Source organism: Caenorhabditis elegans, chromosome V (assembly GCF_000002985.6).
Source record: "Caenorhabditis elegans chromosome V".
NCBI classification, from domain to species: domain Eukaryota; kingdom Metazoa; phylum Nematoda; class Chromadorea; order Rhabditida; family Rhabditidae; genus Caenorhabditis; species Caenorhabditis elegans.
Window position 1 is genome coordinate 20,654,229 of NC_003283.11, and position 12,635 is coordinate 20,666,863.

Below are 12,635 nucleotides of genomic sequence, written 5' to 3' on the forward strand. Positions count from 1 at the left end.
CAACATTTTTCGTTTTTTTAGTAATTTTTTAGTAAAAATTGTTTAATTTCTAAATTCTAAGATTTTCCTCATATTTCAGCCGATCTTTTTTTTCATTAATTTCACAAATTTTCCGTTAACTTCAATCTGATTTTTATTGCTTTTTCCTCCCCATTCTCTCCCTTTTCCAAAAAAAGATAGAAAAATGCCAAAAAAAAACGTAAAAGTGTGCCCTTTTTGGATTTGCATAAAACCTCCGTTTATCATTTTTCTTTTAACGGGCCGCAGTGTTGAAATGTTGGCCGAAAAATTCCATTAAAAATTTTTGAAAATTTTGAAATTCTTCTCATTTTTTATCTAGATTTATGTTTTTTAAGGTCGCTCTTGCTTTTTTGAGTTTTTTTTTTCTTGTTTTTTTTTGGTTCAAAATTTTAATATTTTCAGAATCTACCACGTGGCAGCTTTTAAGCCCAAAAATGCTCCAGTTATGATGATATCAATACTATTGGTTTTTGCCGTTTCGACGGCGTATTGTAGAGGTTAGTTGTTATTTTTAACTATTCCAATTTAAACTTCGGCGCTTTTTTTCTTAAAAATCTCTTGAAATTTCCCTATTACTCATTTTTATACCAATTCACAACATATATGCAACATTTTTATATTCAATCTCACCCCTTGGGACTAATCTTTTTGGGACCCCCCCCCCCCATGTCTTACAACTCGATTTTCGGTGGTTTTTCCACTTGAGACTTATCTCCCGCGCAACGCCAAAATTTGGTGCATCCTCATCTCATAAAACTATATAGTTATGGACCATATGGGGGCCTTATGGTCCGTTTGTACTAATTAGACGCCATTAAGAACGCATACCTCTGGATATAATTCCTTTGAAGGAGTTGGAGAAGGCAATAGGAGCAAAACAAAAAATAATGTGGGCAGCCGGGACTTGACCCCTGGTGCTTTGCGTCTCAAGCTAGTCTGTAACCAGCTGAGCCACTTGTGTGTTTTCAGCAAATCAAACTGGTGCGCGCGTGGCTCAATTGAGTAGGAGACAACGTGAGACGCAAAGGACCACAGTTCGAATCTCGGCTAATAGATTTGTGCGCGTATCATCCTATTACTCATCCAACCGGGTGCCAATTGGATTTACCCGACAAAGTTTTCATCGAGCCTTTCATGAGATTTGTGGAAATGCAAACAAAAAGGATCTAATTGTTTCATTCACTTGGTTTACCCCCTCCATCTATGCCGTTCCCACACAAAGAGGGGTCATGATGAGGGATGATGAGAGCTCATTTAGTGCTCGGGAGGAGTCTGTCAAAAAGGATATGGCTCCGGGTGGAGGGAGATTAAGTGAAATTCGAGATTTTCTTGAGCTCGTTATTGAGTTGGCGGAAAAATTTAATGAGCTCTAGTTCTAGGAAAATGATAAATGAATGGGTTCAATTGTAGAGAGCTGTGCGGCGTTCTCCAAAACTTCAGAGCCTAAAGTCTTCCGGAAAAAACTGAAAAAGCGCCGATTTCCGCACAGCTCTGCCTACCAGGTACCCCACAAGTAAATTTGAAGTTTCAAAAAATGTTTCTTTCTCTTGGTTATACCTCCCAAACTGCTCCAATTTTCAGACTATGGCCGTGAGATGCGCGCCACTCGGATGTCTGTGGTGGATTTTTGGAAAAACGAGACGAAAGGTGACGGCCTGAACGTTCGTGTGGCTCATGGAGTAAACAGCTGGCCTGATCTGGTGGATCAACTACACGGTAAGGTGGGGGACATTGCGTAATCTCTTTGTCGGGAGGGGGGGGGGGCGAGAAGGGTCGGAAATTAGGTATGGTTTTCAAGAGGGCCCGGGTGGGTAATGAGCAGAGACCCGTCTGGCGGTAAGTGTTTTTGGGATGAAGGATTACTCGAACAGTAATATGTTATAACAATTAGATGAAAATTAAATATAATTCATGCCTTCTACAGAACCCTTCCTCAATAAATCCATGATGATCGAAGGTGACGTATTCATGCAAGCTCATCGTCGTCCACGTCATCGAGCCGTTCCAGTGATGAAGGCCGACACTAAATTGGCCGATCGAATCACATTTAAGGAATGGCTCAGAGAAGTGGCCACCATGAACAAGGGTAAATAGTTTTAAAATTTTATTTCAAAAAAAATAAAGATCCTCCTCCCCCTACTTAATTTTTCACAGTCTTGCTTCCGTTTTCAAGTATTTTCCATTTATTATAGGCTTTTTTATTTTACTCTCTAAAAATGATCGAAAATCGTCTGCTTTGATTATCTGCAATTAGTTCAAATTGTCCAATTTCCGTCCGCTCTTCCGCACATTCCTCCACCAATTGCCCCATTCGTAATCAGTTAGTTGATACACATTACTATACGTATGACCCTTAACCACGCCCTACCGACCTACAGTAATCTATCATGTTCTTGTCTAGGAGGAAAATGTCTCAATGACAACCGGTTGGTGATGGCAACATATTTTCAAAGGGGTGGAGGTCCAAAAGTTTTGAGTGGGGGTGCATAGATTATCGACACGTTTTATGTGTTTCTAGCTGTCAGATGGGCCAAAACTTTACACACCTCTCAGGAGAAGGGCTGAGCACCTTTGTTATATGTTGTGTTGCTCGGGAGAAGTGATTTATGATGAGGACCTGTCAGGTCTCTAGCGTGAGACAGGTGCATAACGCTCTGGGAGTACGGATAGGGATTCTAAATCAACAATTTTCAGCCATCAAAATCAATTTCCGATCGAATGAAGTAGTTCGTCCGGTGCTTCAAGATCTCTATGCGAGTCAAGCGGATCCAACATCTCCAGTACTACAATACCCAGTGATTTTACACGCAAATGTGTTTAGATCTCCGAGAAGTGTTGAGGTAGTAAACACAATCTTGAAAAAAAATTTTACAATTCAAAAATTTCAGACCGAAGTGGACCCATCGACCTTTGTTGAAAAAGCCAAGGATCTTTTCCCAGACGCCACGCTCTCTCTGGGATGGACGAAGCAGTCGAATTTCAGCCATTTGCATCCAAAATTCAAAAAATTGTCTTGGAGACAACTGTTTCACATTTTGGAGTATATCAGTCGACTGGACCAGCCGGTGATGTTATCCGTTCGGCTATCAGTAGCTGCGCATTCCAAAGAGCAATTGCTGTGGCTTTTGGGCATGGATCAGTCGATTTCGCTGCTTTTGTGGAGTGATGCCGAAGATCATGTAAGTTTTTTTGTGCGTAAAAAATAAAAACTACAAATTTCAATTGAAAAAAAAAAAAAATTTTCTCCAAAACTACAAACGTTGATGTATTGTGTTTGTAGCAGGGGTGCGCGGCAATTTTGGCAAATGAATTTTCGGCAATTTCAGCAGAAAATTCCCAAAACCGACAATTGCCGAAATTGCCGGGAACTTTGAAAACCGGCAATTTCGGAAATTGCCGCATTTCCCGATAGCCGGTAATTGTAATTTTCGGCAATTGCCGAAATTGCTAATCGCCGAAATTTCCAAAAATCGGCAATTGCCGGAATTACCGATTGCCAAAAATTTCCAAAACCGGCAATTGCCGGAATTGCAGATCAATGGAAATTGTTTCAAATTTTCATATAAATTTTCATAATTGCCGAAATTGCCGATTGCCGAATATTTCTAAACCCGGCAGTTTCGACAATTGCCGGAAATTTTTGTAGTTTTGGCAGAAATTTCTCATTTTTTGATTCCAGGTCACCAATTGGACGCCGATTGTCGAGTTACGCCGTTCAACAACAAAAAATCGAATTCTTTACGATTTGGACCCGAAGCACAGGAAGTTCCTGCAAACTGACAGCAATGAGCCAATTGCGGTAAAACCTCACAAACTGAAACTGAACTGAAAACTAAAAGATTTCAGACTCCGCCGACATTCTCGCTGCAAGATTGGCAAGCAGTTGAGTTTTCTTCTTCCGGATCCCAACTTTCTACAGTGGTCCGGTCGGAAAAGGGCCCGGCGTTTCTTGGAGAGCCAACTGCACTGCTTTTATCGAAAATTCCTCCTCCAAACTTCCCATCCGAACAGAAAATCAGTGGAAAAGTGCACTTTTTGCCGAAAAAGGGAATGGAAAATGTGGATTTGGATGAGAATAGTGGAGTTTCTATATACTTGATGGATAAGGTGCAAGACATTGATTCACCAAAGATCAAGAATTCGCTTGAGGTAAAATTTTCAGAATTTTAATTAAATGAAATGTTGAAAATCAAAATTTTAGCATAAAAAGTAGAATTTGACAATTCGAAAACATTTTTGAAGGATTATAGAAATTTTTGGAAAACTCAAAAAATCGCCGGAAAAAATTTCAAAATTTCTTTTTTGAAAACTTTAGAAATTTCGCAAGAAAAATTGATTATGATTATAATTTTCAGGTTTTCATTGGTTTTGACGGGAAGATAAAAATCACCAATGGACAGCTCAAAAATCTACCGTACTACGAGACAAAATCCGTCGGGCAACTACCGGATAGTGATTGTTATGGATTTGAAGGTTTGTAGTTTTTGTAGCTCTTTTATTCTACAGAATTTAGTTTTAAAATTTATAGTATACATTCGAAACAATGAATGTTTAATAAATATATATATTTTTTTAATACTGATCGTATAAATTTTTATTTTTAAAATTTGATTGTGAGTACAAGTGAAAATAATTTTAAAATTTCAATTTCTGAAACAAATAATGCCACAAAAAAGTTTTCAAATAAAATAATATTTTCTAGTTATAGCTTGAATTCAAAATTTCTCAATTCTCCGACTAAAAAATCAATTTCAGTGACCGATATGGGATGGAGAGTCAAGTTGGACGCCTGGACTGCAGAGTGTGGCAATCAAAAATTGCGAAAACGAAGAACCGTGTCCATTGAGCTGGATACACCGTTTCAAAAGTTAGTTTTATTGGAAAATTAAAGAATTGGAAACTTAATTCTAATCTACTTCTGGAACCATTAATTTTTTTAGTCAAGAATTTCAGAGTTTCTGGAAATTTTCATCAAACATTGAATGTGAACTAAAATTTAATTTTTTTTTTAAATTTTCTTTAGCCCTTCTATTTTCCTTGGTTTGAAATTACTTACATAACTAATTAGGAAAGTTTCAAAGTGAAAAAAGTTGAAACTCATTTTAATCCCAATTTCTCCAGAAACCGACACCTGCGAAACGTCGTGGTATCAAAAAAAGGTGATTCAGCTGTCGATTTCCTTCTCGAAGAGCTTCAACACAAAAACGCCTACAACTACCGTAATCCATGGATTACGGTAGTCTCAACCATACTCCTAATGATCTACCTACTTTAATTTGACTTTAAGACGGGTTTTTTTTCTGCACTTTCAAATAATCCTCGACTTTTTGGTGCTATTTCATATTGCCGATTTTTCTTCTAGAATTGCATTTTTGTTTTCAAAACTTTTGAATTTCATAAAGGAAATTTGAAACTCTGTGATATTTAGTCAGATTTTTTTCTATCTATTCCCAGTGATTGTTCCGATTTTTGCGAATAAATGATTAATTAATCAATTGTTGCATAACTTCTGAGAAAAAAAGTTCAAAGACAGATTTCGCTTCGAAATATCAAGTCTTCAGCGGGAAATCGTAGTTTTATACATTTAAAAAAAAAGACGATCAATTTCCAAATTCATGAGAACACAAAAACAAATATTTTTTAAAAATCGAGTACGAAAATGTCAAAAGTGCCTATAGATTGGGCGGAGCTCGAATATCGACCTGCCTGCTTCGTGCCCCAACGATTATTTAATTGAACACATAATGTAAAGTTAGAAAATTAAAAATGCTTAAATTATTCCCACCAGAATTCAAAAAAACGTACAGGTCGTAGGAAAGAAAATACGAGGCTGGTCGCCTACAAACTTTACTGGTGTAAAAATTCTATGGAAATCAATAGTAAGTATCCGCGAATAACTTAAAACATGAAGAAAATTGCATATTCGGTAGTTTTTGTTAGTCGTAGACTATTTCATAACCGGAACCCTTCTACCATGAGTCATCTGACTTGTGATCAATATTATTGACGAATTTCGAATCATCGCCCTTATCACAACAGTTTTGATTATAAAAAACTAATGAAAAAATTTCCAAAAAAAGATGATATGATAAGGGGTATATATCATATGAAGTTGTTTGTCAGTCTCTGAAAATTTCACTTCGAAACTATGAGATTATCGATTTTACTGCTAGTCGCTGCACACGTGGCAAATGGGCTTTTCGGGTTTGGCGAGAAGAAAACTACGCAAGCACCGGTAAGTTCAGTCAATCTTTGAAATTTAAATTCGTATTTAGAAAATATCTCTCGGGTCCGAGATAAGCATTCCACACACCGACGAGGATCAGGACACCGGAGAAATTGTGATTCCGTTCAATGATCCTAGCACTACAACAACGAGAAGAAGAACTGCAACTACTACAGGAATTCCAGTGATTTCTGTGGGTGGAATCGGTTTAGACAGAACTCGTAGTACGGTGGATGTTAGATCTTTCACCACGACAATTAACCCAAGATTCACAGCGGCCACCAAGTGAGTACGGAAATATGTGCAAAAGTGGTATAACAAAATTGTACGTCAAAACCAAAAAAATGAATTTCTCAATGAATCGTCCTGGAAATTTCTGAGAAATTTGTTTTGATGGTTACAAATTTAGACATTTTATTTTAAAAAAGCTAAAAACTTTAGCTAGGTTCCAATCTAAAAAATCCAACACTTCAGGCGACTTCCATCGTCGGATCGTCACTCATCTTCGGGATGTCCTAATCGTATTGATGCGTACACATTTGGCCCAGACAGTGATTATGCATTTTATGAACAACAAGTGTTCAAAATTTCGAACAACAGAATTTCTGATCGGACCACTTTAGTCGAGGAATTCAAAGATGGTCCAAACCAAGTGAATGGGGCCCTATACGACCCGGAGCGGGAGATTTTGTGGTTGGTGGATGGAAGAAGCGTTTATGGGTATAAAAAAGATGGATCTGACAATTGGAAGCTGCAGTCAGTTTTTCCAAAGGAACTACCGTCGTCTATCGGTTTTACACCGGAAGCTGCAGTTAGATGGCATAATAAACATCAGTTATTGCTCTCGGTTAGTTTTTTTTTGCCTAGTGAAAATTAAAAAAGTTTTCATTTTAGAAGACGGCCATTTTTGTAATCTAAGAACTGCATATTCAAATAATGCTTCAATTATCTGTTTCTGAACATTGTGTGGGCACGAATGTACAAGAATGCTTTAGATTTTGTTTAAAAGTTCAAAAAAGTTTGCCAAAGCTTAGACTGAAAATTTTGAAGAATCTAAAACATTTTAGAATGTTTTTCAGTCTTAGGATTAGTTTTGAAGGCATTTTGACAAAATTTCCTGACGCTGCTCAAATTTAAAACAAATTTCAAAAGATTAATTCCAAAACTCAAAACTGATTTTTTTTTTCAGAACGGTGGTAAATTCGCATTATATGATGAATACTGGAACAAATCTTTGATGACCGGAAGGACTGAAAGCTATTTTGAGGTTTCTCCTATTTTTCTACTCAAAAGCTTCAAAAAATTATTTCCAGAATCTTCCCGACCGTGTCCGGGGTATTTCCACGTGGAATTCGCAAGGACATGCGCACATTTACACGCAATCTCTAGTTTTTGAATACGATTCGGAAATGAAGAAAGTGACAGGCGATGGAGTACCACTTGGCGATTTTTGGAGATGCTAGAAATGGGTGAAATCGGTCTTCCGGTACTTCTAACAAAAAAGCTTTTTGAAATGTATAATTTCCTTATATTTTTTAAATAAAATTTTTGGTTTCAAACGTTTTGGTCTATTTTATGTGTAATACATTCAGACAAAGGACGCACTTGCTCAAAATTTTGATTAGAAACTTTCTAGAATTTCACGAGAACATTTTACAATTAGAATGTACTTTTTTTGAAATTTTTAAAAGTAGAAAATTAATATTTTCAAAATTTTCATAGGTTTATTTGCCACGTTTTGGGACTCTGTCGTTTTTGAGAAAATAAAATAGGCTTTTCCCAAATTTATGTTCGAAGTTACAAAAAAAAACCGATAAAAATCAATTAAGTTTGGTTAGAAACGAGAAAATACCAAGAAGTGGGCATGAATTTTCGCAAATTAATAACTTTTTAGAATTTGTTTTACAATAAGAAAGCTAGGTCTTTCAAAATTCCTTCATTACCCACTCATTAAACATTATTCAATTGTTTTCTCTATTAAAGAAACATTTTTATTATCTCTTCGTCTCTTTCTTCGAAACAAAGAGATGACACAACGCATCAGTATAGCAGGGAAAGAGAATTTGGTGTCAGTAGGTGAAGGATTTTTTGTCTTTTCTCCCCTTTGCCCCCCTTCATTTTCATCTCCTTCATCCCGAAAAGACAAAACTGCCGAAAAGTTGTCTGTGTTTGGACATTCCTTCTCCCCTTCTTTCTTAGGATTTCTTCACCCAAGGATGACCCAGTTGATTTGAGACGGTGGTTATCTTTTCGGCGCGATCAGTGTGTGTGGGTTTTTATTTGGAACATTTACAATAAACTGTCGTCTTGTCCCGACAAGAACAAGGATTTTTCGGTATGATTGAGCGAGATAAGTTTAAAAGAAGTGGAATGTTGTTAAATTGCGGTGGAAAAAGTGCAAATGATCTTCAGAAGGAACCTTAGAAATTTAGCTACAAAATTTTTTTATGGAGGGTCAAAATTTCGAAAAAAAAGAGCCAAATTTACTAAAATCTGAAATTTCGCCCATGTCAGAAAAATTAAATTCTAGTGGCTGTGACAAAGAAAAGTGGGCAAAATTTCAGATTTTAGCTAATTTGCCTTTTTTTTTCGAATTATTGACCCGCCATAAAAAATTTTTGGAAATTTTTTGTGAAGTCTCTCTATGAAATTCGATGGTTTTGGTTACCACTTTTAGTTTTTATAAACAAAATACCCACAAACTCCTCCTTTAAAACCGAATGGATTAACATTACATAAGTGGAGTTAAAAGTGAGGAGTCATTAAATTTGCTGCTATGACCCCCGAAAGTCATCTTGAAACAAAAATTGAACACAGAATTCTATATCAAATTCTAAGAAACAGGTTTTTTTCATGATAATGACTCCTCCACAAAAAAGCTTACGAAAGCATCCGGATATTATCATAGAATCACAAAAATCCGTATCATGTTGATTCATACATAACTAAACGTTAAGTTTTTCTGAATAAGACGTATTTACAAAAAAAAACAGCCTAAAAATCCCCAAATTCATCCGAAAAACGACTATTGGTCGCTTCGATTATCATCATTTCGTGATCCTAGAGAAACAAAAGCGATCGGGAAAGATTTAGATAATTTAATGTAACCCCAAGGAAGTTTTTTTTTTTACATGTATTCATTTTTGTTGCCACCCAGCAATACGTTATCATATTAGCTCAAGCTTCCAGAATCCTGTTCCGAAAGCCTAAATTGGAAAGCTAGCAGCTTGAAATTTGAACTTGTATTCGGCATCAGTTTTCCAAAGCTTCGCCTCAAAAAGAATTTTATGATCGTGCGGGCGGTTTGACAATGTGGTGAAGCTAAATGAGCCAAATCCCCACGGCGGCTTCACGGATCACACCGTGGTTTTATGACACACCTTTCGTTTTCAATAGGATGAATCCAAAAGAGAAGAAGAATAAGAGACAGCAGCCGGAACTATTTCACGCTTGTTGTTTTCTTTTACACCTTTCCCCCTCCCTATTTCATCTCGGATCCTCTCATGGATCTTTTTTTTCCTCTCGGTTTATTATAGGATTGGTGGCATCGCGTCACTTTCACACAATTTCAACTATGCCGTATATTCGTATACAAACAGTTTATGGTTATAGGCTATTGGCTATTTGGATAGGAATTGCGATTTGATGGCAGACGAGGAAAAAGTTGACGAGATTTAATTCATGTTTGTGCGCTTGTTGTGGGAACAGGTGAAATCTAGAAGGAACAGGTAGCTAGGAACGATCTTACGACTCATCTCAGCTAACATGAAGGTTTAAAGGTGGAGTACCGAAATTTGAGACTTTGATTTTTTAGACTTAAACGATCCAAATCAACCACATGTTGTAATGAGACGTTCTGAAAATTTCTTGTATGATTATTTTGGACCTAAAAAGGCAAAGTCTCAAATTTCGGTACTCCACCTTTGAGGCACAGGGTTTCTTTGAAAATTTTAAGTGCAATCGCATTTTTTAATCAGATTGTGATTATCATGCTAGAATATTTAATATTTGATATAATATATTGATTCAATTAACAGCTTTACAATATCTTGGTTAATTTTGTTCAATCCAGTCAGGTATATTTCTCCAAAAAAAATTTGACGTTTTTCTTTCCCCTATATTTTCCAAGTTAGCGGCAGTAAATAAACTTGATTGTGTTGCAGAATTGATCCACAGATGGACTTTCGAAAATGCGCCAAGATAAATTTGTGGAGAATTTTACTGTAAATCTCATAATGGTGGCGGCATACTAACAGAGAATATACGACACTGAGCATATGAGATTCTTTTTTTTTAATTTTAAAGTTGTTACTAATTCCCGAAATACTCATTAGCCACTTAAAACGCTTAGATCACCTGTGCTACCTCCAATTAATCCTCACACGAGGTGGCTTCAAAATTTCCATTGCGGAATGCCCTCAATGACCCCATCAACTCTCCATCTTGTCCCCTTTGGGTGTTGCGTAACTCTCGTTTTCACTCTTCACCTATCCATATCCTTGGTACTACTACTGACACGGATGATATCTGTCTTTCTTTTCCTTTTACCCGATCCTTTACCGATCCGAGAGGCACGACGACTATCGGGTTGGCCTAAATTGGAGACTGCCCTCATCCTTTTCTCGCTTTCCAACTCCACCTCTCCCCAACAAATACTCCGAAGACAGATATCGTTTTTTCGTTTTTCATTTCACTTGTATGTGGATTTTCTTCTTTCTCCTTCCCGCTCTCTTCTCTCCTTTTGCTTTTTTCGGGAATAAATTCCTATCAGTTGTCGGGTAATGACCCACCCCCCTGGTACCAACACGCTCCGTATCTCTGACCTCTCCGTTGTGGGTCAGAAGAGTTGCGGGCCACATTTCATTTTCATTCTTGATAGTGAGATTTGGATTGGTGTGACCTTTTTACAGTGATATCAATTTTTCAATTTTGTAAGCTTACCAGTTTAAGCTCCACTTATTTCTGGTTTTCAAACCCTAACTAACACATTAATTCTACTGGCCATGCTCCTCAGTCGTGTATAGTCTTGTTTATATCTCATATACAAGTTATATTAACTGTCAATCAGTGTGATCTGGCTAATAAGCCTAATATAAAAATGTTGAATATTCCAAATTTTTTCATTTTCTTACTTTTGAAAAATTCTATAAAACTTTTTTACTACATAAAAAATAAAATGAACGCTCAATTTATTTTAAACGTTCTTATCGAAAAAAGAAACTACATTTTTAAAACTGAACCTTAACTACATTTAACTAAGAATCTTCAAACCAACCACTACTGTTCCTAGTGAAAGTTCCTATTGTATTGTTATATTACCCTACCCTTAGCCCCCCTCTCACTTAGAATCCGTTAACTTTCGTGACTCGCTTCGCTTATTACATATGTACCATCCCTGTTCCTCTCTCTCTCACACGTCGGGAATTTGTTTTGTCGCTTTGCATCCACAAAGTGTCAAGTCTAACATAAATTACACAATAACCTAGATAGATTTTCAACACAAGATAACCTACTCTCTCGCTGCCCACCACCGTATGTATTGGATATTCCTAGTAACTGTTGTCAAGGTCGCCAGAGGGGGGGGGGGGGGCGACAACTAGATGAATATCTTATCCCGTAGGCATCCGTACTGTCTTCGGTGCGGGAAGGAGACAAGGAATTTTATTCATTTTCGCGCCATTATTACTATTATTTGTCGTTGTTCTAGATATAGGTCTCGATTTTCACGGTTTTCAAATTTGTGAGCTAACTTTTGTCAAAACCAGAATTGTAAAAAAAAAATTTCTACACTCCTGTGTAAATCCAAACTCTACAAATCTTTCCGTTCCACCCATTCCTCTATTCCCGATTCCACGACAATCATGTTAGCCGAGAAAAAAGCTGTGGAAAAGTATCGGTTCTAATTAACTATACAACATCACCATTATCATCATCGGCTTCAGCTACTTCTCCATCATCATTCAATTCCAATCCCACCCATCATCCCCTCCCCCTTCATAGTATCTCTGGATTCTTGGCGACTCTGACTTTAGTCGAGAGGAGAGAGAGAGATTTTAGAATCCAAAAAAAACTTGCTAGATGTGAATCATCATCGCTTTCGCTCCTCTGGTCATTCCATGTCGTGTGCTTATAAAGTTCACAACAAAGCCACACACACATTCCTGAGTGACACTCCCCTCCGACGTCTTCTCACTTTCATGTATATTTACTCGCCCTACTTTTACGGTATGACCTCATCTATGGCTTCATCTAGGCTTTGGTTATACTTTCTATTTTCTCAAGTATATGCCGCTTCAATTTTTGAAAATTTGTGAATGTTGATATTCGGGATCTTAGGCAACATCTCTGAGAAAATTATTTCACCTACCTCCTGATAGTCCCCAGTGTC

General features: G+C 37.1%; 2 protein-coding genes across 3 annotated transcripts; both read left to right on the forward strand.

The window, feature by feature from the left end:
- The first annotated feature begins 421 nt into the window (after positions 1-421).
- Positions 422-5,516, forward strand: mnr-1 (Menorin). Of its 2 annotated transcripts, NM_075589.8 has the most exons (10): positions 424-518; positions 1,603-1,737; positions 1,946-2,107; positions 2,716-2,861; positions 2,910-3,200; positions 3,701-3,820; positions 3,868-4,170; positions 4,377-4,494; positions 4,777-4,888; positions 5,143-5,516. In NM_075589.8, the coding sequence occupies exons 1-10, from the start codon at positions 467-469 to the stop codon at positions 5,294-5,296; spliced, it is 1,593 nt and encodes a 530-aa protein (NP_507990.1). In that variant the 5' UTR covers positions 424-466; the 3' UTR covers positions 5,297-5,516. The 2 variants fall into 2 exon arrangements, with proteins under 2 accessions (NP_507991.1, NP_507990.1); NM_075590.6 differs by lacking the exon at positions 1,946-2,107 and having other exon boundaries at positions 422-518; positions 5,143-5,504.
- Positions 5,517-6,096: 580 nt separating this feature from the next.
- W01F3.2 (uncharacterized protein) lies at positions 6,097-7,809 on the forward strand. Its single transcript, NM_075591.6, has 5 exons — positions 6,097-6,256; positions 6,297-6,532; positions 6,722-7,094; positions 7,437-7,514; positions 7,561-7,809. Exons 1-5 carry the CDS (start codon positions 6,170-6,172, stop codon positions 7,708-7,710), a joined length of 924 nt encoding a protein of 307 aa, NP_507992.1. The 5' UTR covers positions 6,097-6,169; the 3' UTR covers positions 7,711-7,809.
- The last annotated feature ends 4,826 nt before the right edge of the window (positions 7,810-12,635 follow it).

Excerpts from the sequence above, each read along its gene's own strand:
- mnr-1 (NM_075589.8), top strand. The coding sequence starts at position 467 with ATGATGATATCAATACTATTGGTTTTTGCCGTTTCGACGGCGTATTGT. Across the intron at positions 1,738-1,945 it reads TCTGGTGGATCAACTACACG|AACCCTTCCTCAATAAATCC; the intron begins GTAAGGTGGGGG and ends TGCCTTCTACAG. Across the intron at positions 3,201-3,700 it reads GGAGTGATGCCGAAGATCAT|GTCACCAATTGGACGCCGAT; the intron begins GTAAGTTTTTTT and ends TTTTGATTCCAG.
- W01F3.2 (NM_075591.6), top strand. The coding sequence starts at position 6,170 with ATGAGATTATCGATTTTACTGCTAGTCGCTGCACACGTGGCAAATGGG. Across the intron at positions 7,095-7,436 it reads AACATCAGTTATTGCTCTCG|AACGGTGGTAAATTCGCATT; the intron begins GTTAGTTTTTTT and ends TTTTTTTTTCAG. Across the intron at positions 7,515-7,560 it reads GGACTGAAAGCTATTTTGAG|AATCTTCCCGACCGTGTCCG; the intron begins GTTTCTCCTATT and ends AATTATTTCCAG.